Source organism: Gekko japonicus, unplaced genomic scaffold, assembly GCF_001447785.1.
Source record: "Gekko japonicus isolate JY-2015 unplaced genomic scaffold, Gekko_japonicus_V1.1 scaffold27, whole genome shotgun sequence".
Classification (NCBI taxonomy): domain Eukaryota; kingdom Metazoa; phylum Chordata; class Lepidosauria; order Squamata; family Gekkonidae; genus Gekko; species Gekko japonicus.
The window spans coordinates 216684-242775 of record NW_015172002.1 but is presented as its reverse complement, the minus strand read 5'-3'; the positions used below and the strand labels follow the sequence as shown (position 1 = coordinate 242775).

General features: G+C 41.3%; 1 protein-coding gene across 1 annotated transcript in view; it reads left to right on the top strand.

Annotated features, from left to right (window-relative positions):
- Positions 1-11980: 11980 nt before the first annotated feature.
- The window catches only part of ZNF106 (zinc finger protein 106), a 55329-nt gene continuing 41217 nt past the window's right edge, over positions 11981-26092 (top strand). Inside the window, exons 1-2 of the mRNA XM_015420064.1 lie at positions 11981-12059; positions 14964-15025. Of these exons, the coding sequence (XP_015275550.1) occupies positions 12006-12059; positions 14964-15025 (116 nt within the window). The 5' untranslated portion in view covers positions 11981-12005. The remainder of the gene's footprint in view (positions 12060-14963; positions 15026-26092) is intronic.

Below are 26092 nucleotides of genomic sequence, written 5' to 3'. Positions count from 1 at the left end.
CGACCCCGCACACCGAGACCGGACGCAGCCCGGCGGAGCTCCTGATGGGTCGTCGCCTAACCTCACGGCTGGACCGCCTACACCCAGACCGGGCCCCCGAGATGGAACCGACAACGGAATCGTACGCAGCCGCCCGAGGGTTCTTCCCGGAAGACCCAGTCTACGCTAAGAACTACGCCCAGGGGCCACCCTGGATTCCTGCGAGAGTGGTCCGGGTGCGAGGGCCGCGCTCCTATGAGGTCTCCTGTGAGGACGGACAACTGCTCCACCGCCACATCGACCAACTGCGGCGCCGGGTCCTTCCGAACGACCCCGAGGACCTGGAGCCCCAGGAGCACAACGAAACTTCCGGCCACGCACCCGAACCGCAGAACCCGGCCTCGGCCCCGGTCACTCCGGAGTCTCCGGCGTTGCCCCCGCAGGAAGCACCGCCGTCGGAAACGCCACAGCAAACCGCCCCGCCACGGTCTCAAGGAGCGGCCCCGAACAGCACCCCGGACCTCCGCCGCTCTACAAGGCCCAGGAAGGCCCCCGCATATCTACAGGACTTTGTATGTGGGTAGTTTGGACTATGGGGGGAGGGGTGTAATGTACTGTCGCCATTACCACGTGTAGTGCATTCAGCCTGACATGCCCGGACTTGCCTGGGCTGGCCAGGCAATATTCCTCAGTAGCTTCAGTCGAAAGACAAAGGATCCGTAGGATCCTAGCCGGCCCAATCAAAGGGCCAGCTTCCCAGCCGGGAGACCAATGGTCGCCCGGTTACTGTAAATAGCCTATCGGGAGTGGGGTGTGTGTTTGGGTGTGCTGGTGGCGGGTTTTCTGAACGCATATAAACCGGCCTGCGAGCTGGTTTCTTTGTCTTGTTCCTGATCTAATAAAGTACTCTGCTGAATCACTCCACGTTCTGAGTACTTTTCAGTGAGCTACTGGCATTAAAAGTGTGAGCGAGCAATTTGGCTACTGCATAAATTAGTTTGTCCTGGAGCCATCCTTCCTGAGCTAAGACAAAAATTAAATGTGTGAGCCAGAGGCTAAAAAACTGTGAGCTAGTTCACACTAACTCAGCTTAGAGGGAACACTGTCGGACATAACATTGGTATGTAGCCCAACATCATTTCTGCCCTTGTCCTGCCCCTGAAGTTCCTAGGGATGCCAGGCCAATATCTGACATTTCTAGGCTTTCCCCCTGCACCACTAGGGTTTTTCAGCCTTCTTTTTTTAATTGGCAACTGAATATCAGTATATCACATTACATTAAAACAAGTTATCTGAATTCTCATCTTTCATTCTTTAAAAAGCTTCTAGATATGCTTTTCTCTTTATATCTCCACAACAAGAAGTCCTGGAGCCTGACTTTAAAAAAAATGAAAACTGGGAATTTAGCACACCCAGATCTGACAATAGTTCTGTGTGAAGAGTGAAGGTACGAACAGACGAGACAGATCTTGACACAAACCAGGAAAATGCCACAGATTAGCAGATAAATCTGAAACTGGGAAAAAATGGGGGTATAAAGGAAATTTGGAAACCCGAAAATGGCAGGAAAAAATGATCCCAGCTTCCACTTCACTTGGCTGCAATTCTAAATACAGTCTCCTTGGAGGCTAGACCCATTGAATACCATGGGATTTATTTCTCAGGATTTCTTCAACTATATCGAGGTGGCAAAGCTGTGCATAATGAAGTTATCATAGGATGTGGTCCACGTGTTCATGTTTTGTCTCTTCCAGTGGCTTGTTGTTCAACCAGTTCTGCTTGTTTTTTCAGCCTTTCAAACTCTGCTTTATGCTCTGGTGTTTATCTATTTGGAAATACAGGAACAGCTTCCGGTTTAAGAACTGCTCTGGCGCTAGCCTTCATCCTGTGTCAATATCTCAACAACAAGACTCACTTGTGTGATTTTGTTTGTTTTCTTCTGGAAAGTCCTTCAGTATTTGTTTGCAGCAACTCATTTTGCAGGCCATTCCTAGACATCTTTACTCCAAAATGTACATTTAAAGAGTTTTGTTTAAATTAACGTATCTAAAAGTGCAGAATTAGAGCCTAATGATTTGCATATTTAACGGTGATTCACATTATGTTCAATGGGATTTAATCCCAGGCAAAAACGAAAAGCAGTCTCGTGGCCCATTTTGACGGATTATTGTGGCCAAGGTTCCCTCTCAGCTGTAGAGTCTTGTGAGCAAAAATTCTACTTTGTGAGCTACTGGCATGAAAGTTGTGACCAAGCGATCTGGCTACTGCATGCATTAGTTTGCTCTGGAGCCTTCCTTCCTGAGCTGAGACAAAACTGTGTGAGCCAGAGGTTAAAAAACTGTGAGCTGGCTCACACTAACTCAGTTTAGAGGGAACACTGATGTGGCATACGTAATAAGAAATTAAATAGAAAATTAATGTTAGATTTCAAAACTTCAAAATAAACGTTAGACTTCAAAACCTTCTCAGTGGGTTTTGCTGCAACAGAATAACCCGCCAGTCCTTTAGGAACGTCATTCCCAAATAAACTTGCGACCCTGGTTATCGAAACTACAGCGCACACAATGCATTGCGTCTCGCCTTGCATAAACCACGCAACTCCAGGACAATTCGTTTCCTGTTTCTATGGCGCAGGCAAGCTTGTCGCGGTGATACACAAACTACTATTCCCAGCATGCAAAGGGAATAGGATTTGGCCGCCTGATTGGCTGGATGGTAGGCGACGCTTTCCGTGTGGTGGTGCGGTTCTCTTTTGGGTCGTCTTCAGCGAGTCCCTGGAGAAGGAGGGGCTGTGATGGTGAAGGGGGCCTGCTCCGTCCATCCTGCTTGGTGATGGGTGTGTGGGTTGATGCTCCGCGGTGGGGTGTAGAGGGTACGGCTTGTGAGTACTGAAAGGCGGACTGCTTGCGCCTATTCCGCGCATGTGGTGGGGGTTCAGTTTAAGTACTGATGCAGTTTGAGGATGATAGGCTACTAGTCTGTGTTTGGGGTTAAGGTCTCCTCCAATGGGGGTTGAAAGGAAAACTATGGCGATGGGACTGGGTGGGAACCATTTTAAGTAGCTTGTAGGTCTGCTGAGCACATAAGCCTGGAGTGGAGTGTGAACCGCCGATTGTGCATGTTTTCTTCTTATTTTCGTTCTGGTCTTGGAACAGAAATGTTTTATGGGCCGAACGGAACAAAACCCCATAGGTATAAAGGAAGTGCCTAATTTTAAAACTCTGTGTTCTCTTAACAGCCTTTTGAGAATGCGAAAGAAATCATTTTCACTTTCACAACTTTTAACACTGTGGAGGCAACAGTGAGTTGCAGTGAGGAGTGTCCAAAAGTACCTTTTTAAAAAAAAAGATAAAGAGAGATAGATCCACATGTTTTGAAGGTGGCAGTATGATATATCCCAATTGTGTTCTAGAGAATGTCAGTAGTTTTTGAAGCATTTTCAGGTGGTTCTGAGTTCACAGTGGAAAAATACAGAGAGAAATATTGGACAGCTATGCATTTCTTTGCTATGTTTGATCACTGCCGAAGGTACAATTTACTCTTTATCTTAAAAGAACAATCAAAAGTCAGCCTTTCTCTTAAGCAAATGGCTGCAACAGAAACTTTCAAGAAGCTTGCAGCAGTGTGTGTACCGTTACCTTTAGATATGGTAGTGTGTGCAGTTTGCCCCTTAATCTTGCATGAGGATGTCTGAGTGTTGGATTTCAGTACAAAGGATTCTGGCTGACTGTAATCTGGAAGCCTGTCAAATGTCCTTCCATATAGAGTTTGTAACAATCCAGTGTGGTGGGCCCCCCCCCCCCCAAAAACCCAGGACTACTACTTATTTTTGGTATAATTTATTTAGCTGTAGCAGTACTCATTTTTGTTTCACAAATAAAATTAGTTTTGTGTGTATTTGAGTCTAAACTTTTAATACAGCAGTATTATGTCCATGTTCAATTGTGATATGATTATGTAAAGCACTAGAATTATTGGAGTTCAGAGTAAGCAAGCCCTGGTAATCTGCTGTTGCAGTGTTCCCAGAGTTTCAGAAAATATATGCCTTAACTAATGTTCATTTTACCTTAATACATGGAGGGGCTATGCAGTATTTCTCACTTAAAAGTGTTTGTAAGCTTATTATATAAATGGTTTCCCCATTTCTACAAAGATTTTTATTAGTTTTCTGCTTTTTCTTATCAAATAATTGATGCAACAGTAATGTGCCTCAAAAGTTTTCTAACTTGCTCACACTAATGCAACACCCACTTAGAATAAGAAAACATATAAAAGAAATTTGAAAGAAAAAAACAGCAATAGACGCAAAGTCTACATTTCTTTACACAATTTGTACTGGACTATTTGGATTCTGCTAAATGGGGCCCTTGCATCAGGATAAATAGAAACATAAATATATATGACATTTAGAAATGCTTTCCAATGAATTAATAAGTTAAAGGGTATCAGGAGATATAAAAGCCACTAAAATATCTGGTCCAAATTGTTTTGGAAGACAGCCTTTTAATTGCATATATTGCCAGATTGCAGTGGGAAGTAATGAGAACTTTTCCTATAAGGTGTTGGAAGGATTTAAAATGTCAGTTATGTCCAATAGCCGAGGCTAGTGGGATTCCTATCAAATTTTAGATAGAGTATCTAGCTACCTTAAACAGTCCAGCATGCTTCCATTTCATCGTACATCACATTTGCTTTAAAGACTTTATGGGAGAATCCTCTTAAACTGTGTTAAAGGCATCTTTAATTAGAACCTTTTATTTCCTTCTACATTCATTCTGTGACTTGTTTAATTAGAACCTTTTATTTCCTTCTACATTCATTCTGTGACTTGTTTATTGCAAATGGATGTTCTGCCTTCCAGATGTTCTATAACTACAATGACAGGAAATTTTTTTTAATGATTTCTCTTTATTAATTTTCAGGAATATATAAACAATCAAAGAAAAAACAAAACAAAAACATATATACCTGTTGCAACGCATATATCCGCTAACCTAAAGTGACACCTTACGGTGATATTTATCTAATCTCTTTCATAACATATTTAAACATTCTCTTCCATTTAAACAAACTTTCCCATAGTAACTCAAAATGTTATTTTTCACCTTCGCTTAGGCAACTGGAGCATCAGCCCCGGTATAAGTTTCCTCATACTGGTATATTATTCCAGTCAAGGTATCTACATAAATCCACATAAATTATCCCTCCTTATTATGTAACACAATATATATTTCAAGCACTACATTACTTAACTGCTGGCAAATCCGTTTAGATGACTTTTACAGAGAATTAAACAAATTTAAGTATACATATTGCTTTAATCCTTTAAAAGAAAAAAATACTTATTTTTCAAAACAAACTCCATATACCTAGTACCGCAAACATGTCAGCTAGATACAAGTGGCAGTTTCACTCTTATCAGTAATAATATGACATAACTTTCAAACATAAAATTACTTGCACAGCCATTTAACCTATTAACATGATGTTTTTTGTAAAGAAAAAAAAGGTAACAGGTTTAATTTAATATAATATTATGATTCTAACCTTTGAAAGTTTCCTTCAAAATTCTATTCATTTTACACTACTATTCCTTCTTTGTTGTAACATATTTTATATAGTTCTTTTCACTTTTGTATCCTTCCTGAATTTTATCTGAATATCTGTTTACACTAATTGAGCTGTCATGCAAAACTCTTTTATACGGTACTTTCCCAAAAGTTATCTGATCCACACCATATACCTTGTTGATTAATTTCCTGTTGCAACTTCTTTTTAATTGTCAGTCTTAGATGTCTTAAATCTTTGTATTCGGCATATTTAGCTTTCAAATTCTGTCCCTTCCAAGTTGCCAAATTTGGCTGCAGTTTTTTAATTTCTCTGTTCTTGTTCCCGAGAGGGCGTCCCCCTCTGCGTTTGACTAGCTTCTTCTTTTTCTCTGCCTGTGGTTTTCTTTGGGCATTCTCTTTTGTTCTTTCTGATTTCACTACTTGTTTCTTACTGTCCTGGTTTTGTGTGGGGTCATTTCTTTTTCCCCCTTTCGTGTCTTGAACCTCTTTTTCTTGAGTATCATCTTGTCTGCTTTCATAACTTTCTTGTGGTTGCTGACGTTGCACGAGCTCTGCTTTACTCTCGGTTTCCAAGCATGCGCTTTGAAGATTCTTTATAATGTTTTTGCATGCCTCTTCAACTGCCTGGTGAACCTGGTCAGTCAATTTTTAAAAAATTGTTCCACTGTCAGGCAGCCAAATTCTGCACTTTGAAATTCTATTTGTACCGTTTCTCCAATTGAGGTATCTCTGTTCTCCCCTTCTGTCTCCATTTTTAAAAATCATTAATTCCTTTCCTAGCCGCTTGCACTTCCTGTATTTAGAAATACTCCGTGGGGGACCAATTAATGGGCATTTAACTCAGTTTGTGAAGAAGTCCGTACTCACTTATTTTGTACCCGTTGCATATTTCCTTTTGTTTTGAAAGTTAAAAAGGGAGGTCGCGGCTTGTGCAGCTTGAAACCCAAGCTGCTCCTCTTCTTGCTTCTGCATCGAGGCTAAACGGTCTCACCCCCGCTAACCGCCGTTGCGGGGGGGACCGAACACGCCTCCTGCGCCCAGTCTCCCTCCAGGAGATTGGGAGGAGACAACACAGTCGGCGAAGACAGGAAAGGAACTCCAAAGAAAGCAAAAAAGGTCGGGGAGATCAGGGAGCATCCTGAAAGCACCCGCAGCACCGCGCCATTTCCCCCCGGAAAATCAATGACAGGAAACAAAAGGGTTCCAGCTTGCGATCCCAGGCATGAGAATATTGAAGACTACACTGTTTCTTATCAGAAATGATATAAGGTTTTCTTGGTGAAAACCTCATCCAGCTTCAGGAGGCAGCTGAGCTAATGTTATTTTGAGGAGCCTTCCCAGCCATAAGAGAAGGAACAGACAACCTGGACTATGAAATTCACAAAGCTCAAGCTAGCACTTGTATGGGGTTTATTTCCTACTCTCATTCTCTGGAACAGGCCCATAGCTACAGTGGGCTATTCGGGGCTTAGCCTCCTTTCTTAAATTCACAGCCCCAATGGAGAAGTCTGGCCAGGTCCACCCTCCATTCTCTGCGCTGGGAAGAGGGAGCCTTTCACATGACTGCCTCCCCCCCCCCCGGCTCGCCCACCAGATGCTGCGGACCTTTGATGCAAATGCCCTGCCTGGCTTGTGCTCCTCTCCACCGCTCTCCAGTGGAGGCCCAACTGGGAAGCCAGCCAGCCAGCCAGAGCTGGAGCGGAACTATGCCACCCTCACCAGCCCCCCCAACCTATAGGCCATGGGAAGCCCACCCCGCCACCCTCCTGCCTTGCTCCCAGCCCCAAGTGCTGTTCAGCCCACGACTGGTGAAGGGTCCACTTTTGGCCAAGGTGGGACAGCGGAACATGCGCTGCAGTGCCTCGTCTCTAGGCTCGCCCTCGTTTCCTTTAGTGGGTACCTTCCTTCCCTCCCTCCACCCTCCCTCAGATTTTCTCACCTGTTTTCTTTTTTTAGAGCAAGAAGATGATCCCAAGATGGCGGTGGTGCGCTAGTTGTGGCAAGGTAGGGCCATTTTGGGACACTACCCCAAGCCCTCTTCAAAATTTAACCCCCCCCCCCAAAAAAAATACTAGCTACGGGTCTGCTCTGGAAGATGCCTCTTGAGTATTGGCACTTCCCACTTACTTGTGCAGCAATCCATATGTGAACTGTGGAGGTCTCTATCCTCTCACAAGGTTGGAGGTTTATTGAAGGAATTGGAGAAGTCTTCTGTGTGACCTGGCCATCTGCTCTGTAATGTTCTTGTGAGGACGAACTTGCATCTAGAAGAATTGGCCAGCTGCCTACTTAGCACAGCTACCTTTAGAAATTTCCTTTTTTGTTTTCACTTGCTTTATTTATTTTCTCAGTTTTTTTCTCTTAAACTTTATAAACATAGGCGGAGTCTTGTGTGTCAGAATAAAAGTCAGTTTAAAGCTTTTCTCATTAGGTCTCTAAGAACTGTTCAGTAAATGAGTCACAATGATTTTTCTAACCTTGTTAGAAGTTATAATAAATCATTACAATTTAAACATATTAAATTGATTCCCAGTAAGAGAGTTAACTAATTGTTTCTGTAGTTAGTATAACTATCAAGCCCAACAAGGGTTTGGGTATTTTTCTGTTGCATTTAAGAAGTCGTTTTTAAAAATTACTGTTAGTTGTGTGTTTCCCCCACTGGTTAAATATGAGTGGCTGTATTTGGCTAAAGTCAGTGGTAGGAGTGGATTGGAAAGTGAAAATGGCACAGGAACAAAAAAGCTGAATGGCTACTGAGGCATTACCCTTGCCAATGCAGGATCTGAGCCAAGTGGTCCATAAGTCACTTACAGAGTTGTTGATGCTTGGCTTGGGTTGTTTCTAGCCACCAGTGGGTCAGTAGGGTAGTGGCCCACTGCAAATTTCCCCTGTAAGTTAAATGGCCAGTCCTCCCCAGTCCATCAGCTTAGAAATGTGTGACTGTGCTTCGGACAGAACAATAAGATTTTCAGAAGTGACACCATATCTTTTGGATTGTCATGCCAAGAAAGGTGCACCTTATTTCACCTCTTCTTGCTTATGGATGGCTCATTGAAACAACTTTGTTTCAGAGGGTATTTGGAGTAATAGATCCCTGAGCTGACTAGGCCCCCAAAATGGTTCTGGTTAGCTATTTTAAAAATGACTTCTTAAATGCAACAGAAAAATACCCGAACCCTTGTTGGGTTTGATAGTTATACTATTTACAGAAACAATTAGTTAACTCTCTTACTGGGAATCAATTTAATATGTTTAAATTGTAATGATTTATTATAACTTCTAACAAGGTTAGAAAAATCATTGTGACTCATTTACTGAACAGTTCTTAGAGACCTAATGAGAAAAGCTTTAAACTGACTTTTATTCTGACATACAGAATATTTTGATGGAGACACTTGGAACCATTTGCTATGCTTTGGAAGGCTCACTGAGTACAAGAACCCGCACTCTAACCTGTTGCCTCTTTGACGGCTGTGTGAGCAATTACTTTGCAAAAAGAAATTTGTTCTTGTCTCTCATAGTGACAGCCAATAATATTTGAATTCAGACAGTATTTTTAGACTTAATCATGAGTGGCTACAGTTGATTGGACAGTTGGCGGAAGCCTTAAACTCACCCTGCCATCATGTACTGTTACTGTGATAGGCTAATTCACCAAAGCAGGTGTAATTTTAGATCTGCTTGGCAAGCATCACTTTAGTTTTGCATGCTAACAGATGTGAAAAGTCATGCCTGCTCCAGTGACCTCTTTGTCCTTTTTAAGTGCTTTACTTCCCCTTTGCGCTTGTGTCTGAATTCCAGAAGTGCTGAGCCAATTTTGAGCAATATCCTAAACATATTGAGGGGCATTAATTCATTAAACTGCAAAGTGATCCTAGTATAGAAAATTGAGGAAGCCCAGAATGAAGTCCACAGCATTCAGCCCAAGGAATGGAACATGCTTCTTGCGTGTTCTTCAGATTAAAATATCTTCAGAAGTTTATAAAAATGCTTGTAATGATCCTGACAACAAATGGTCTTGAACAGCCTCTGTCATGGGTGTCATGCTTATCATTTTTTCTTAGTAGATGTTTAACAGCTTTGTACTTGAAATGAGAGGTATTTTCCATTAATTTGTTTCCAACATGAACTTTTGTGTGTGTAAGTGGCAAGATTTCCTGTGGTAGTGTCTTGATAGCTATTATTAAATCTCTTTATATGAGCTCCGAGCCCTAGAAGTGCTTGAGTATTTATTTAGGGGAATGTACCTTCACGTCACATCTCCCTGTAATCATTGTGTTTAACTGCTGCTTAGCATGTGGGACTGCTGATACAAATATAAGATGCATGAAAACGTGTAAATGTATGCATTTCAGTAATCACAGATTCTGTAGTCTTACCATAATGTCTACTGAATAGCTTTGCACAGTTTTGCTTCCCATTTTAAGTGTGTTTGGGCGTTAATGTTTTTTGTTTGTTTCTTGGAAAATATTATTTGAGCACATATATTATCAGTGCCCTACAGTGTGCACATGGACAGAAATCCAAACTTTTCTTCTAGCAGAAGGGCTAATATTGTTGCTAACTCCCCCTTCCCACATCACACCACTCACATTGTGCTTGAGGGTCCCTGAGGAGCATAATTTTGGGATTTCAGCTCGCTGCAGGGGGGTATGCAAAAAACAACCCCCACACACTGGTTAAAGCGACACAATAGCAGAAAATGACATTTTGATTCAATCCCATTCACTGTACTCCAGTAAGGCGTGTGTTTTAAATTATGGAGGTATTAAATTTGCTAAGGAAGTGTATGGTTTAATATTCTTCTTAAATGAGTTCAAAGAGGCTTCACGCTTTCCTTGAACACTGTTATCTCCTGTAGTTGTGGCACAAGCTTCCAAAAGAGAATTTGCAGTGATGGCTGTTATGGCTCAGAGGTGGAAACGACTTTAAACACCACTAATCAGAGTCTCCCTTCTTCTAGAGCCCAGCTCTTGATCCTCTCCTCTGTCAATCGGCTGCAGAGCATAGGATTAACTTCCTTTGATTAATTAAGGGTAGGTAATGAAAATCCCAAAGATTGTATGCAGGCCAGTGATACTTTCTCTATTATTCATAGTAGTAGTATACATTTATTATTTTTAATAACTGTTGAAAGTATATCACATCTATCCTGTCAGCAGTTCTTAAAATAACACTGTAAATTAGATGAAGTTGTTATGAATCCCCGTGATAAAGGCAAGGGATATGATTTGCCCTGGCAAAAAAAAAAATAGAACTAGGAAGGTATCTAAGCTGTACCTTAACTTGCTATTCCCTGTTCTTCTGCTATATAGCAATTCACACTCTGACAGCTTGTTCTAGAAATAATGTTTTATTCTGAGGAATGTTGGGCTTGATGTGATCCAGTAGCCTTACATTGTTTTTCTGTGAAATTCACGCATAGCTGTCATGGGGGTATTTTAAATAAGTAATAAATACATGCACATAATACATTAGTACAAATATCTAGATGAAAAATGTAATGGTGTTGACTTGTATTGATGTTGTACTTGATTCTTTAGTAACAGTAATAATAATAATTCATTAGAATAGAAACAAAAACTATAGTATTTTTAAGTAGAGCAAAATTAAAATGTGAAATTGAATTGTTTCTTCATTAAACTCATAGACTATTCATTTGGATTTAAACACATCAAACCAATTAAGCCACAGTTAAAACAATGAATAAACCAACACAAATGAACCCCAAAGCCATTGAATAGTAGTCTTTGAACTGTAGTCTTTGAACTTTTTTTCTGGCCACAGTCTGTGGTTTTTCTGCTGTGTCCATTTTTCCTGTTCTTGCTGAGTTTTGATATCTTGGGTCTATTTGTTTTCTTGTCCTCTCTGCAGATCCTCTTCAGGTTCTTTCCCCCAGTTTTATGCCCATCTTGTCACATGTTCTATCTTCTATAGTGTCCATGGCTAGATGTTTTCACTGTCATTTTAATTGTGGGAAGGTTTCCGCAGGTGGAATCTGAATGTGATAAATTTCAGTTCTTCAGCATATTATTCTAATCAAATATTATATACTTGTTTACTTAAAAGGAAGCCATGTGTGCCATCAAGAAAGTGGAGTCTGTCTTAAGCTTAGATACAAGTTAGAGTTAATGTACAGTAATTAAAAAAAACCCTTATGTGTGTAACTTTTTAAGGGGGTGGCATCATCATGCTCAGGCTCATCTTCCTTTTGAGTAAACATGACAGTTATAACAGTTTAGAAATATTTTCCTTAAATGCGAGAATTTGATCGAAGGTACATTGCAATTGGGCTGTAATGAAAACAAATTATAACTAAAGATATGAATGGGAATGGAAATGAAAGTTAGAGTTCTGCTTCAATTACTTATAGTATCATTTTCAAAAATTTAAGAAATGTTAATGGATTTCTTTCTTCTTGTAGGGGTGGGGTAAAATCTTTCCAAAGTATTCGCTATGGTTCAAGAACGAAAATGTATACTGTGCCACATCATATACACCTCAAAAAAGGTAAAAGAAGCATTTCAAAACTACTATAACAACTTTTTTTTCAATAAAGAAAGTTCTGTGGAATTAACATCTTTGTCCTAGGAACAAACTGGTCCATAAAAAATATAGTAATCACAACTGTAATATGATCAAGTACTTGAATGTGTATTTGACTTACATGGTAGATTAGAACTCTGATGCTGATCTAGGAAGGTGAGCAGGGGCAGAATTAACTAGTCATTTTGTACAAAAGGCACTGTAAATGTTCAAAGGAGCAGTACTAAAACTTAAGTCAGTCAAGCTATTTGTCCCCAAGTCCTCCACAGGGATGTGGTGCCATTGTACAGCATGTTTTTTTTAAAAAAACTTTTATAATCACTGGGGGGGGAGCATTCCTTCTGGGGTAAACAGCATGGGGGGGGGAGACAGGCACCCCTCATCCCCCATACCACATTCCCCAGCAGGATTGGGCCCCCATGTGAAGGCAGGTGTACATAATAATTTTTGTTGTTGTTCAGTTGCACAGTCGAGTCCGACTCTTCGCGACCCCATGGACCAGATCATACTTGAGTGTTAAAAGAAACTTTAAAATGGTGGCCAAGAAAGGACCTTAAATAAAAGCAATTCTGCAGTATGTACTCTTTACACTTGATGAGTGGAATTTGGAATTTATAGGTGTGTGTGTCCCAGACTACAAAAAAATGGGCCTTTATCAGGCAGGGCATTCAGAGCAAAAACAAGGTAATTTTAATTATTTATCTAAAATATTTATCCCACACTTTCAGCATAATGCTCTTCTGGTATTCTCGATTCAGTTTTTGTAATGAATGAATTGTTGTGGTATCTCTCTGTCTGAACAAGTGCAAAATAAAACAAAGACTAAAAACATAATAAAACACTCTTTAAAAACAGACTGAAAGCACACAATGTAGTATCCTTCCAGTGTGGTACAAGCAAAGCAGTATAAATGGGATAGGCAAAGTATCAGTAAAACCAAGGAGACAAGGATCCATCACACAATCCAAAGAAAAGTAAAATGAACACAAAGTCTGAGAAAACTTCAGTGTTTTTGTCTGGCACTCAAAGCCCACTAGGAAATCTGGCCTGAGCGAGCATATGGCCCAGGTCAAGTCCTTAGCTGTGAAATAACTCCACTGATGACACATGGGAGAAGACCTCTCCTTCGAATCCTGGTCCTTAATAACAACCTTTTTTCTTTCACTAGAATTGACATAACCTCATGAGTAAAGTTTCCCAGAACTCTGCTTATAGAGTCTTCTGCCAGGACAGTTAGCAAATTAGGGAGGTGACTTCCCAGAACCAAACAATTGTGGTGTAATAACAATCTCCCTAATAAATAAAAGCCGAATGGTGGTGGCATTGTGGTCCCCTTACATGCAATGCATGTTCTCTGCCAATAAGCCATGGTGCTTTTGCATGAATAAGGCATATTATAAGAAGCTGGGAACTCATCTACTCTGCAGTTTAAGGGATTCTGGAAGGAAATAGAAAATTACCGTTAACAACTACTGGCTCTAGCCAGGAACCTCCCACAACCAGAAAATTTCTTTGTTGTCAGCTGTGACCACCATTTTAATATTTATGATGCTGTTTTAAATTTGATTTTATTGTATTTTGTATAAATGAAGTATTATTACCTGTCTTGAGCCCACCTCTGGGAAGGAAGGGCTATAAATGTGAAGGAAGAAATAGATAAATCAAGAGGCAAAAAGGTAGAAATGCATATGGACCACCCTGCGTGATTGAAAATACTGGTTTAAGACACAAGCATGATCTTTGACAACCCTCCAATCTAAAAATTGAGAAACTGTTTAATTTACATAGAAACAAACACAGCAGATACAATTTATTTCCTACATTTCACTGATCATTATGAACAGTTTAAAGCCAGATCTTTATTTTCAGGGCATACACTATATATTTTTCTGTATCTACTCTCTTAACTACCTTTCATGTATACCTTTTGCATTAAGGTGTTTACTAGGGGTGTGCATTTGGTATTTACCAAGCCAAATAAATACCCGAAAAATACCTTAGCAGTATTTTTCAGGTATTTAATAAACCGAATTGGATTCTCTAATCTGTAACTGGCTTCCGATATAGAGAATCCCAATAAAAGCTGATACTTGGCATGGCAATACCTAATCGCAGCTTCTCCTGGCCTGTGGTTTAAATTGTGAGCCAGAAGAAGCCTAATGCATTTAAAGGGACCATCCCTTTAAACACATTTTGCAAGACGCTGCCAGGTCTGTTGCCAGTTTGAGGCCACTAGCTTGAGGCCATTTGAAACACTTCCTCTCCATTTGCACATGGACCTTAGGATTCCCCCTCCCCCAGCCAATCTGCATACACCTTGGAGGACAGATAGAGGGGCTTCCCAGGGAGGTCCGCTGCCAGTTTGAGGCCTCTAGCTTGGGGGGCGGGGTGTTCGACACATTCCCCTTTTGCACAGGGAACCTAGGATTTCACCCCCCTCCTGAAGCCAACTTGCACACAACATGGAGGGATGGCCCCTTCAAATGCGTTTTGCAAGCCTTCTGGGTTGACTCGCGCCACTGCTTGCAAAACGCATTTGAAGGGACCATCCTTTTAAATGCTGAGCCAAGAAATTCAGCAATCCCAATTATTTCCTGAATCCTAATATCATACTGATATTGGGATTTGGGAATATCGAGAAACACTAATATTTTTCAGGTTCAATACACCCGAAAAATACCTTTTTTTTTGTACACACCCCTTGTGTCTATATCCGTTCAGTAGGAGGAACCAGTGGGTAAAGTGTCAGTCAGAAGGAAGTAGAATGACTTTTTGGATAGGAATCCACCAAATGGCTGAAAAGCAAATTGATCTGTGCTATGCACTGTTTTTTAAACTATTTATGGCTTACACTTTTTCTTTTTTTAGGAGATGGATGAGCACATGAGAAGTATGCTTCATCACAGGGAACTGGAAAATCTGAAAGGGAGGTATGCTTATAATGGTGTCAACTATATCTTGATGCAACTTGATACAGTGTTTTGAAACTAAATAGCCCTATCTTATGTGAAATGAATTTTCCTAAAAGGACAGGTTTTTAATATGGCCCAGTATTGTTTTCCAGGGTTTAAAAAAAGCTGAAATGAAAAGTTATTAATTGCAACATAGTAAATTTGCCAGAGGATACTATTCATACTATCCTTTTGAGTTCCTCAGAAGAACTGTTATTAGAACTTTTGCTCTGACACTTAAAATAATTAGCTTAATATAAGACCTGAATCTGCAATGATGCCCATACTTATGTGCAGCTGAGCCCATTGATTTCAGATGACTAGCTTTTTTTGTTCACATGAATACCTACTGCTCAGAACAGTAATGATGTGTATTCAGAAATTGACTAATCAAAATCTGAATTTGATCCCTTCTATTTTTTCATATGACTAATACAGTCACTAAAATAATGGTAATCTCTATGAATTGTTGGATATGAACACTTTCCTTGAGCCTCACTGTCTGCACAAGGGAAATGGAAGGAGCAGCAAGGAGGAGGCATAACTTGGCAGATAATCTGAGAGGGGCATCTTTCAACCAGTATAGTTAGCAGATTTTTCTACAGAAGAAGATTGTCTTGTAGGTGTTTCTGTAGACTGTGTTTTTTACTTTCTGCCAGTTACTGAATTGTCATACACACACACACACACGCGCATGCATGGCATGCATGCATTATGGTCTCCTTGTTTCATCTTCAGTTCTGATGTTGAGCCTGTCTGTTTGCCTGATGCAAATGTTTTTGTGTTACTCACTGAGGGCAAATCCTGATGAAAAGAATGATAGAGGTAGAGTATAATTTTGCTTGTGCAGTCCAGAAAAAAAGATAGATTGTGGAGAGGAATAGAGGCAAATGTTCCTTTCCCCAGCAAATGGCACATTACTTTGATGTTTGAAGCATTTTTCTGTCTGCCCACCTATTGGAGCTTTGCTGGGAGAAAAATGCTTCAGACTGCACTGAGGTAAAATACCAGAGGAGCTAGAATCCTCACATACACTCAGTTTTTATTTTAGAGTAGCTTTTCCCAAAGGAGGAAGAATTCACTTACACACAAAATCATGTCTCCTTGTGCTTGCTCAGCAAATGAGCATTTTAGTTGCCTATAAAATGGGAACCCTTTGCCAGATTTCAGACAGGTAAGATGGGGGGGAGGAGCCTCAGGTAGGTATTGTGCCTGAAAGTTCCATCCAAACTGGTGGAAAATATAGTTAAAGATAGAGATGCTTCCAATTGAAACTACTGGAAAAGAATACAGCTCAGAGGTTAAGACACTGAGCTGCAGACTGGAAGGTCTGTAGTTTGGCAGTTTGAGACCTTAGTGCTGCATGATGGAGTGAGCTCCCGTCTCTGCCCCCAGCTCCTGCCAACCTAGCTGTTCGAAAGCAAGAAATTGCAAGTAGATAAATAGGTACCGCTTCAGTGGGAAGGTAACAGCGTTCCATGCGCTTCAGTGTTTAGTCATGCCAGCCACATGACCATGGAAACGGCTTCGGACAGTGCTGGCTCTTCGGCTTGGAAACGGAGATGAGCACCGCCCACTAGAGTCGGATTTGACTAGCTTTTGAGCAAGGGAAACCTTTACCTTTACCTTAATAACTATTACAAAGAAAACAAGTAAAAACATTGAGGAATGGATGATGTTGAATATGTCAGGATGGTCTACCCTTGGGCTGTGATGAATCCAATTGAATTCAAGAATGCTTTGATGGATTTTGAACAGTGTGGGAGTCCTATCTGGGGCTTGAAATATTTGCCTCCTGGGGCAATAGAGGGGCTGTTATTACGGTTGTCCTCTTTCTTCCTTGGGTAGGAGTCAAGTTTCTACATTTAGTACAGAACTCAGTGAACAGAAGAACCTCTTTCTAGATCATTTTTCTTTTCTTTTTTAATTATTTAAAAAAAATCTTTAACATATCAAAGAGAAATACAAGGACCATGAAAAGTAAAAGTTGAGTTAAAGACCATACATTGAAACAACCTTAGCATTATCAGTAGAAGGAACAGAAATTTTAAATATTGGATGCAGTGAGAATCACCTAAAACGAGATATCTTGGATCATTTTTCTATGAATAGTTTTGGCTTGAGTAATGTGGACAATATTCTACCTGTTGTGAAGGACCCTTGTCCTACCAGGCTGGTAGTCATGCAGGGTTAAGGTGAGGATTCATCTGAAAACAAAATGATCAGTTCATTCAGTAAGAGGGGAGCTTCCCAAAGTTTCTGAAATAAGTTGTAACTTGTCTTTTTCTAAAAAAAAGGGGGGGGGAGATATTAAGAAGGTGGTGATAGATTAGTTCTGGGGCTTTCTGGGTAACATACCTGTTCATCACCCTCTTTGTCCAGGCTTCAGGACTTGTTATGGGACAGTGATGGCTTTGGTGGCTCTTCTGGTAGATAGTCTCCATTTTTATATTGATAAGCATCATAATTCCCCTTCTTGGTTTTGTTTGATCCTTTATAATCCTTTTGTATGGCCATCCACTTAGATATTGTTCAAATGCTTTGGGTACAAACAAACCTACTATTTGGAGGTGATATAAAACTTTCTTCTTGGCTAGTCAAGTTAGAGGCAGCTGAACAGGTGTCAGAAGGGGCTGGGGAAACATTTCAGTTCTGCTCATAGACAGAAAAAGAACAGCATCACACGAAACCTGAACTTCTGGCGTTAAGCTGAAAAATCACCATTGGCAAATACTCAGTTATTCCTTGTAAATGCAGAGTACCCTCTCTGTATCATTGTACTGAAATCCTTTGCATTGGAAAAACAGAGTGAAACCAATTTACTTTTATGGTGGAAACAACTTTGATTGCATTAGAATCAAACGTCCTTGGTGCCTGTCAACCAATTAGAATTCCTAATGCTGTGCTGTTGGTGGCTAGTAACCAATCAGGGTGCTTTCTGGCTAATACCCCGAGGTGATCTGGACACTAGCTGAAAGCAAGTAATGGTGGCAGCTGTATGAGCTCCCACCCTTTGAAAGAGGAGGAAGGTGATTCCATCTCCTTAGGTGGAGAGTCCCTACCCCTGTTCCCAGAAAACTGCAGGGGCTCTGTGTTTGTGTTACTGGATGGATGTGGAAGGAATGCACCCTCTGTCCTTACTGAACCTCCATTTAAGACATGCTATTCAGCACCAACCAAGATATCACAAAATAAATCACTGAGCTTTGCAGTCATCTTCTTCAGGCTAGGTGTTATGCTAACCAAAAATAGCAAGGGAAGGGTGTGTGTTATAGGGCATGATAGAAAAGCACTGGTGTGGGTTGTGGTATAACTTCAGAAATGTGGAAAATGTCATTTCAGAACTAAAATAGAAACATTTCTTTGATGGCTCATGAGATTGTATGTATAAATGGGATGGGATCATGTGTGGGCAAGGACCCATATTTCAAGCTTGTACTGGCTTGAGTCCAGTTAGTAACATCGTTTTAATGGGGATGGTGTTTTCTAGAAACATGTTTGTGATGTACGTTCCCAAGGATACATGTTGTTTGTTACTTGGTTTGTTATAGCAAAATATAGTACTTGGTCTCTTTTAGCTAGTGGCCTGTATAATAGTGGAACTGGTATTTCTAGGATTACAAAAATGCTAGCCATTAGCATATGCATAATATGGACTGGTGTGATACCATCATGGGTAGTTCCCCATCCTGAATCTTGCTAAATTGCCTGTTAGATGCCGAGCCTATTTGCCCAGGCTTCTTTGGGGATGTGAGCTTTATGAGTCTTTCTGCTGTCTCTTCTGTTGCTAGATGCAAGTAGTCAGCCGTTTTGGTCTGGAGCAGCAGAACAAATTTAGAGTCCAGTGGCACCTTTAAGACCAACAAAGCTAAGCTGTTTTATTACAAAGGAACTTCAGGAACAGAATGGAAAGGGAAATTGCTGAATTTCAAGTTATTACAACACTTGGAACAAAAACCTCCCCAGGACTCAACAGGGATATTGGATTTTTATCCCATTACATATGCTAGCTCATTCAGTCCTCACATATGTATTCTCAACAAGGACTATAAATCCTCTATATTTTAGTGTATTTCTTTTTCAGAATAGTATATTAGAATACTGAATGGATTTCTGTTGACAACATTACATCCAGCTCAAAGTGCCCTTCACACGCCCTCTACGCCTCAGAGGAGATAATTAAGATTCTGTTACTTCCCACAATTAGAAAAAAACACCTTTAGACATTTATCTGCTATTGTGACATATTTATTGCTTTACAACTCTTGACCGTATACCCTTAAATTGTTATTTAGTTTTTCACTTTGCATAACTTAAACATCATCATGTTACATGTTAATTTGCTGTTAAATCCCTGTCTATGAGTTTAGAACCTCATCTGCCATTCCAGTGTATTTGAAAAAGTGTGCCTTGCACACAGAAGCTCATACCTTGAATCAACCTTTGTTGGTCTTAAGAGGTGCAACTGGACTTTAAATTTGTTCTTCTGTTGCTGTTTGCCTTATGGCATTTTGGGTGTCATGCTGTTTCGACTCTAATTTTTAAGCCTTGCATCAATTTGTATGGTATTGGTGTAATCACTTTCTTATTTATGTAAAACATTTATACAATCCTCCTTTTCTTGCTAAAAAGGGACTAAATCGGCCAACAGCAAAGTTCAAACGAAAAATACATCCAAAACACAGAGCTAGGAAAAAATCAGAAACTTATGTCAGTTCAGCTGCCCCATTCTGCCGTTGTGAATACATCTTTTGCATCTAAAAGCCTAAAGCAGGGTTCCCCAGTGTGACTTCTGTGGGTATCGTTGTGCCTATCAGTATTTCCCCTAGTGCAAAGATCAAAAAATTGAAGTCACATGAACATATTACTTACCTTGCAGGCTGCTGCATTTTGGAAGGAACTGAAATTTTGAAGTTGTCCTCAAGGGCAGCCCCACATAGGACAGCCTCATGGTTTTTATGGTGAAGTTTTTGGTGGCTTTATTACTTTTTATTTTATTGTTAGTAAGCCACCATCTTAGATCCTTTGTTGGAAGATGGGCAGTTTAAAGATATTCACATTAAATATGTGTGGCCCCGGTCACACGGGCAGGAAACTGCGGGGGAGAAGCGTGGCTGTTTGCCCTGGGGCAAACTACTGCGCAGTTAAGTGATCAGACCTCCCGTGGAGGTCCTGTGGAGGTACCGTGGAGGTTCCATGGCAAGGGAGAGGTGCTGATCACAGGACAAGCCGGCGCGCAATGAAGAAGCGCACGCTGCGGCAACCTGTTTTGTTTTTGTGTGTACATGACAAATGCGCATGCTCCGTTGGGTGCGTGTGCGCATCCACAGAGACTTGGACAAAAAAAACACACCTTATTTGCAAGGGGACATGGGCGGGCGCCAGATGCCACCGGAAACGCGATCTGACGCCCGCCCTTGCCCCGCAGTTTCTGGAAACTAGTACCTCCGAGGTACTAGTTTTTTGCCACGCAGTTTCGGCTGGAAGCCTCGGTTGAGCCACGGGAGTGCTACGCTTCCCAGATGTGCTGGTGAGATCGCACCCGGAAACTCCGCCTGTTTTCCATCTCACTTGTGTGGCTTCTGTTCCGTGTGACCGCAGCCAGTTTTACTTTTTTTGGGTTTTGAAGCCGTCCTGGAAAAGGATTGAATAAACATTCTAAACTTTCTAAATTTCTAAGCCACAATATCATGTTCAGGATCTTGCTGGACTCTCTCCCAATGCTCCCTCTAAGCTGTGGAGTCCTATGAGCAAAAATTCTGCTTTGTGAGCTACTGGCATTAAAGCGATTTGGCTACTGCATGAATTAGTTTGCTCTGGAGCCATCCTTCCTGGGTGAAGACAGACATGTGAGCCAGAGGCTAAAAAACTGTGAGCTAGCTCACACTAACTCAGCTTACAGGGAACATTGCTCCCTTCTCAGGCAAAAAAAAAAAAAAAAAAAAGCAGATTCTGAAGAAATGGCATAGAAATAAATAAGTAAATATCTTGCTTCTCATGCACAAGTTCTTTGAGTAAAATCCCAGGCATTTCCTGGAGCCAGTCCCTCAGTGTCACATACATTTACTCATATCAAAGCGGTTAAATGACAGGAAGTAAAGAGTAGCAATAAATGGACAATTGAGGGAAGTAAGCAGTGGGGTCTCACAAGGATTGATTTATAAATGGTCTGGGGTGAGTGTAATGTAGTTGCCAAGTTTGTAGATGACACAAAATTATTCAGGATGGTGAAAACCAAGGCTGACTGTGAAGAGCTCCAAGAGGTCCTCCACAAACTGGCTGAGTGGGCAATAATGTGGCAAATGAAGTTCAACATTGGTAAGTGTAAGGTGATGCACATTGGGACAAAAAGTCCCAACTTCAAGTATAGGCTAACGAGGCCTAAACTTAGAATCATAGAATCACAGAGTTCAAAGGGGCCACACAGGCCAGCTAGTTCAACCTCCTGCTCAATGCAGGAGCATCCCTGACAAGTGTTTGTCCAGCCACTGCTTAAAGACTGCCAGTGAGGGGGAGCTCACCACTTCCTTAGGTAGCTTATTCCACTGTTGAACAACTCTTACTTTAAAAATATTTTTCTTACTATCCAGCTGGTACCTTCCTGCCCTTAATTTCATCCCATTATTGCAAGTTCTATCCTCTGCTGCCAACAGGAACAGCTCCATGCCCTCCTCTCTCTGTCAGCCATTCAGATTCTTAAAGAGAGCAATCATGTCCCCCCTCAACCTCTTCTTCTCCAGACTGAACATTCCCAAGTCCCTCAGCCTTTCCTCATAGGGCTTGGTCTCTGGGCCCCCAATCATCCTCATTGTTCTCCTCTGCACCCACTCCATTCTGTCCACATCCTTTTTGAAATGAGGCCTCCAGAACTGCACACAATATTCCAGGTGTGGCCTGACCAATGTAGTGTACAGCGGGACTATAACACCTTGCGATTTGGACGTTATGCGTCTGTTGATATACCCCAAGATCGCAATAGCCTTTTTTGTCGCTGCATCACCCTGGCTGCTCATATTTAACTTACGGTCCACCCGTACCCCATGATCTTGTTCACACACACTTCTGCCCAGAAGGGTATCGCCCATCCAGTATGTGTGTTCCTCATTTTTGTTTCCCAGATGTGCAACTCGGCACTTATCATTGTTAAATTGCATTTTGTTAACATCCGCCCACTTTTCCAGTGTGTTCAGATCTTGTTGAATTCTATCTCTGTCTTCTGGCGTGTTCACTGCTTCTCCCAATTTGGTGTCACCTGCAAATTTAATGAGTAGCCCCTCCACACCCTCATCCAGACCATTTAAAAATAACTTGCTTAGACTGAGAGGGAAAAAGATCTTGGGGTCATGATAGCTCAATGAAAGTGTTAAACCAGTATGCTTCAGTGGTGAAAAAAAAAGGCAAACTCTATGTTAGGGATTATTAGGAAAAGGATTGAGAATAAAACTGCCAATATTGTAATACTCCTGTATAAATCTATGGTGCGGCCTCATTTGGAATACAGTGTACAGTTCTGGTCACCGTATTTCAAAAAGGACATCCCAGAGCTGGAAAAAGTACAGAGGAGGGAAACCAAGATGATTATGGGGTTGCAGCACCTTCTCTGTTAGGAAAGGCTGAAGAGTCTGGGACTTTTCAGTTTAGAAAAGAGATGACTAAGGAGGGACATGATAGAAGTTTATAAAATTATGCATGGGGTGGAGAGAGATGACAAAGAGAACTTCTACCACTCCCAACATACTAGAACTTGAGGGCATACAATGAAACTGATGGGCAGTAGGTTCAGGACAGACAAAAGGAAATACTACTATATACAGAGAGTGATTAAAATGTAGAATTTGCTGCCAAACTACAATTACCAGTGATGGCCACAGGAATAAATAGCTTTAAAAAAATAGATTCATGGAGGATATGTCTTTTCAATGGCTACTAGCCATGGCGACTGAGGGGAACCTCCACATTCAGAGGCACTAATCCTCTGAATCCCAGAGCCAGGAGGCAACATCACGGGAAGGCCTCGGCCTCTATGCCTTTTTGTTGACCATCCAGAAGAACTGTTTGGCCACTGTGTGAGGCAAGATGCTGGACTAGATGGACCATTAATCTGATCCAACAAGACTCTTCTTATGTTCAGTATGCTGGATTCGGGGTGGTGGTGGTTAACGGAACATGTCCAATGAATCCAGCATATCCATTAGAAGCCCTTCTTTCTCACCCAGCCTCTGTGCAACATCATTAAATAATTTGAAAAGCCCTCTAGTGCTCCATTGAATCATAGATTAGATGTGTTTATGATATTAAACACAGGAAACTGCCTGATACTGCATCACTTGTCCATCAAGGTCAGTATTGTCTACTCAGACTGGCAGCAGCTCTCCTGGGTTTAGATAGAGGTCTTTCATATCACCTACTGCATGGTCCATTTAACTGGAGATGCCAGGGATTGAACCTGGGACCTTCTGCATGCAGAATAGAGGCTCTTCCATGGGGCCACAGCCCTTCTCCTCTGTCCCTTAATCAAATTAAGCTTTAGACCGGATCTTTCTTGCCCTTCTCCTTCCAGCCATAGTCCCTGCATTCTCCCAAAAACTGTTGATAGGCGGATCCTCAGGAATGACAAGGGAAGTGGCATGGAGAGGGCCTGCAGTGCGAATTGGCAGAATTGCCCTCCATTGCATAAAGGCCTTCTGCTTCCAAAATGTGGTATTTGGATCTAGCCCATTGCACCATCTTCCCAGAGTAGCACGAGAGAGGTGTGCTGTGTTTCATAATGCAAAGTTCAGTGAATCTAAACCACCCTCTGCTACGTGCCTTTCCTGCGTCCATATAGACTACTTTAAAAATGGATTGGAAAATGGCATGGAGGATAGGTCATAATAGGTCTGTTACAGCCACAGAAGCTAAAAATGGAGCCTCCGTATTCAGAGGTGCTGTGCCTCTAATTACCAGAGTCTTGGGACAAACAGGGAATGACTGTCTGTCATGTCCCATTCGTGAGCTTCTTAGAGGTGTCTGTTGGAAACAGGACTAGGCATCGGCTTGTGTGATGTCCAGAGTTGGAGTAAATTAATATACAGTGTTCATGTAACTGCCTTTTCTCTCTGCACCTTTTAAATTGATAAAACTGAGTGCTTTCAAGTAATATGTATGAAGCAGATGGCAAAAACAGAGGCATTGTGCCTTCTTTGGGTCCAAGTGGGGCCTTTGTTCACTCTCTGAATCCAGTATCTCTGACCTTGCATTTGGCACTAAGAATCCATCTGTTCCATTGCTGAACAGCTGAGAGTTGGTTGCCCTGACACCAGAGTGTCATCAACATTAACTTTAGCCATGTAACTCGAGCTTGGTTATTCCAGATAATTTTTAGAATCATATTTTACATTGTCTGATTAAGATTTTTTTTTGCAACTGCTGAGTTTGCTATCAGTTTAGGTGCTATGTGGTCCTCTCTGCTGTACAACTTTGTTTTTCTTGGGCTTTTATGTTCTGATTTCCCCCTCTTCTGTTCTCTTTTGCTGTTCCATTCTATTTAACATTCATATTTGAGCAGGTATGAATGTGTCCCACTTACTGCAGTATTTGAGCTTATGGTATAGTGGGTTTAGACTTCTTCGGCATATTGCATGACATATTTAAAAGAACTCCTTAGTGCAGGGGTTTTCTCTTATTTTTCTTGCTTGAAGGCCTCCCTGTCTAAATCCGTCTACAATTCACTTCTCGTTCAGTTAATGGGATGTCTGTGTGATGTCCACTTGAGAAAGATCTCCACTCTCATCTGGGAGCCAGACAGCTGAGGCTATACAAAAGCTGTCTTCATAATTTACTCTGCATGAGGAGACAGGCAGGGGCCAGGCATATGCACAAGCCCAGAAGCAAGCTGGGGTCTCCTGCACAGTGTCAGCTTAATATTGATGTCTGAATGCAGCCTAAGAGATTAATATTTCAGTCTTTAATGTCATTTGATTGGTAGTGGCCATCTTTACAGGTGTCCTGTACCATACAGCAGTGTGGTAAACATCTGTTGCTGAATACGAAATGTGAAGCGGGGGAGACAGGGACAGTGAACTATATGATTTTATTTTACTTTTCTGCTTCCTTTGGTCTAGAAGTGATATCTACATAATAAAAGCACACTGCTCTTAAGTATGCATTCACAACAGACTTTCTCTGAGTTATATCATACTTCCATAATTTCAGACTTTGGCTGAAAGCTTGTGTGGGGACATCAATACATTTTTTTCTTTGAATGCTGATTTACAAATTGCTTCTGAAAGTCTCCCTTGTTTTAGAATGTATTTGTGTGTGGGAGGGTGATTTTCAAGAAAAGGAAGCCCAAAGCCTCCTTGAACTTGCAGTTGTACAGTTATTTGGATTGTGTCCTTCCTATTTATACAGGAATTAACTTAAAGTGTGGTGCTATACCAACCGAGTGGAAGTGCTCAATCATAGTTCCAATTTACAAGAAAGGCAACAGGGCTGAACCTCACAACTATCGCCCTATAAGCTTACTCTCTATTCCAGGAAAAATATATGCGGCACAGCTCCTTGAGAGACTAACAGATTGGAAGGAAGCGATTCTTTATCCAGAACAGATAGGTTTTCGCAAAGGGGCTTCAACCATCGATCACTGCCTTGTTTTACATCACTTGGCGAGCAAGTATCTGGCTTCCCCAGGCGGGAAACATTATGTGGCCTTCATGGATCTGAAGACCACTTTCGACTCAATCAGGCTATGGTGTAAATTGGCAGATTCTACAATAGATAGAAGACTATTAGCTCTAATTATGAATCTATACACCGACACTTCCGCCCAAATTAGATACAATTGGCAGGGTCAACTCACCGCTAGCTTCCAAACCAACAAGGGTGTGAAACAAGACTGCTTGCTTGCTCCGTCCTTATTTAATCTATTTGTCAACGATATGATTCCATTTGTGAAATCGCAGGCTAGACAACCCCCTTTTCTCGCAAACACACCAATTTCAAACCTTTACGCAGACAATGCCATCCTTCTCGCTAAAACAGAACTAGGTCTAAAATCAGTAATTA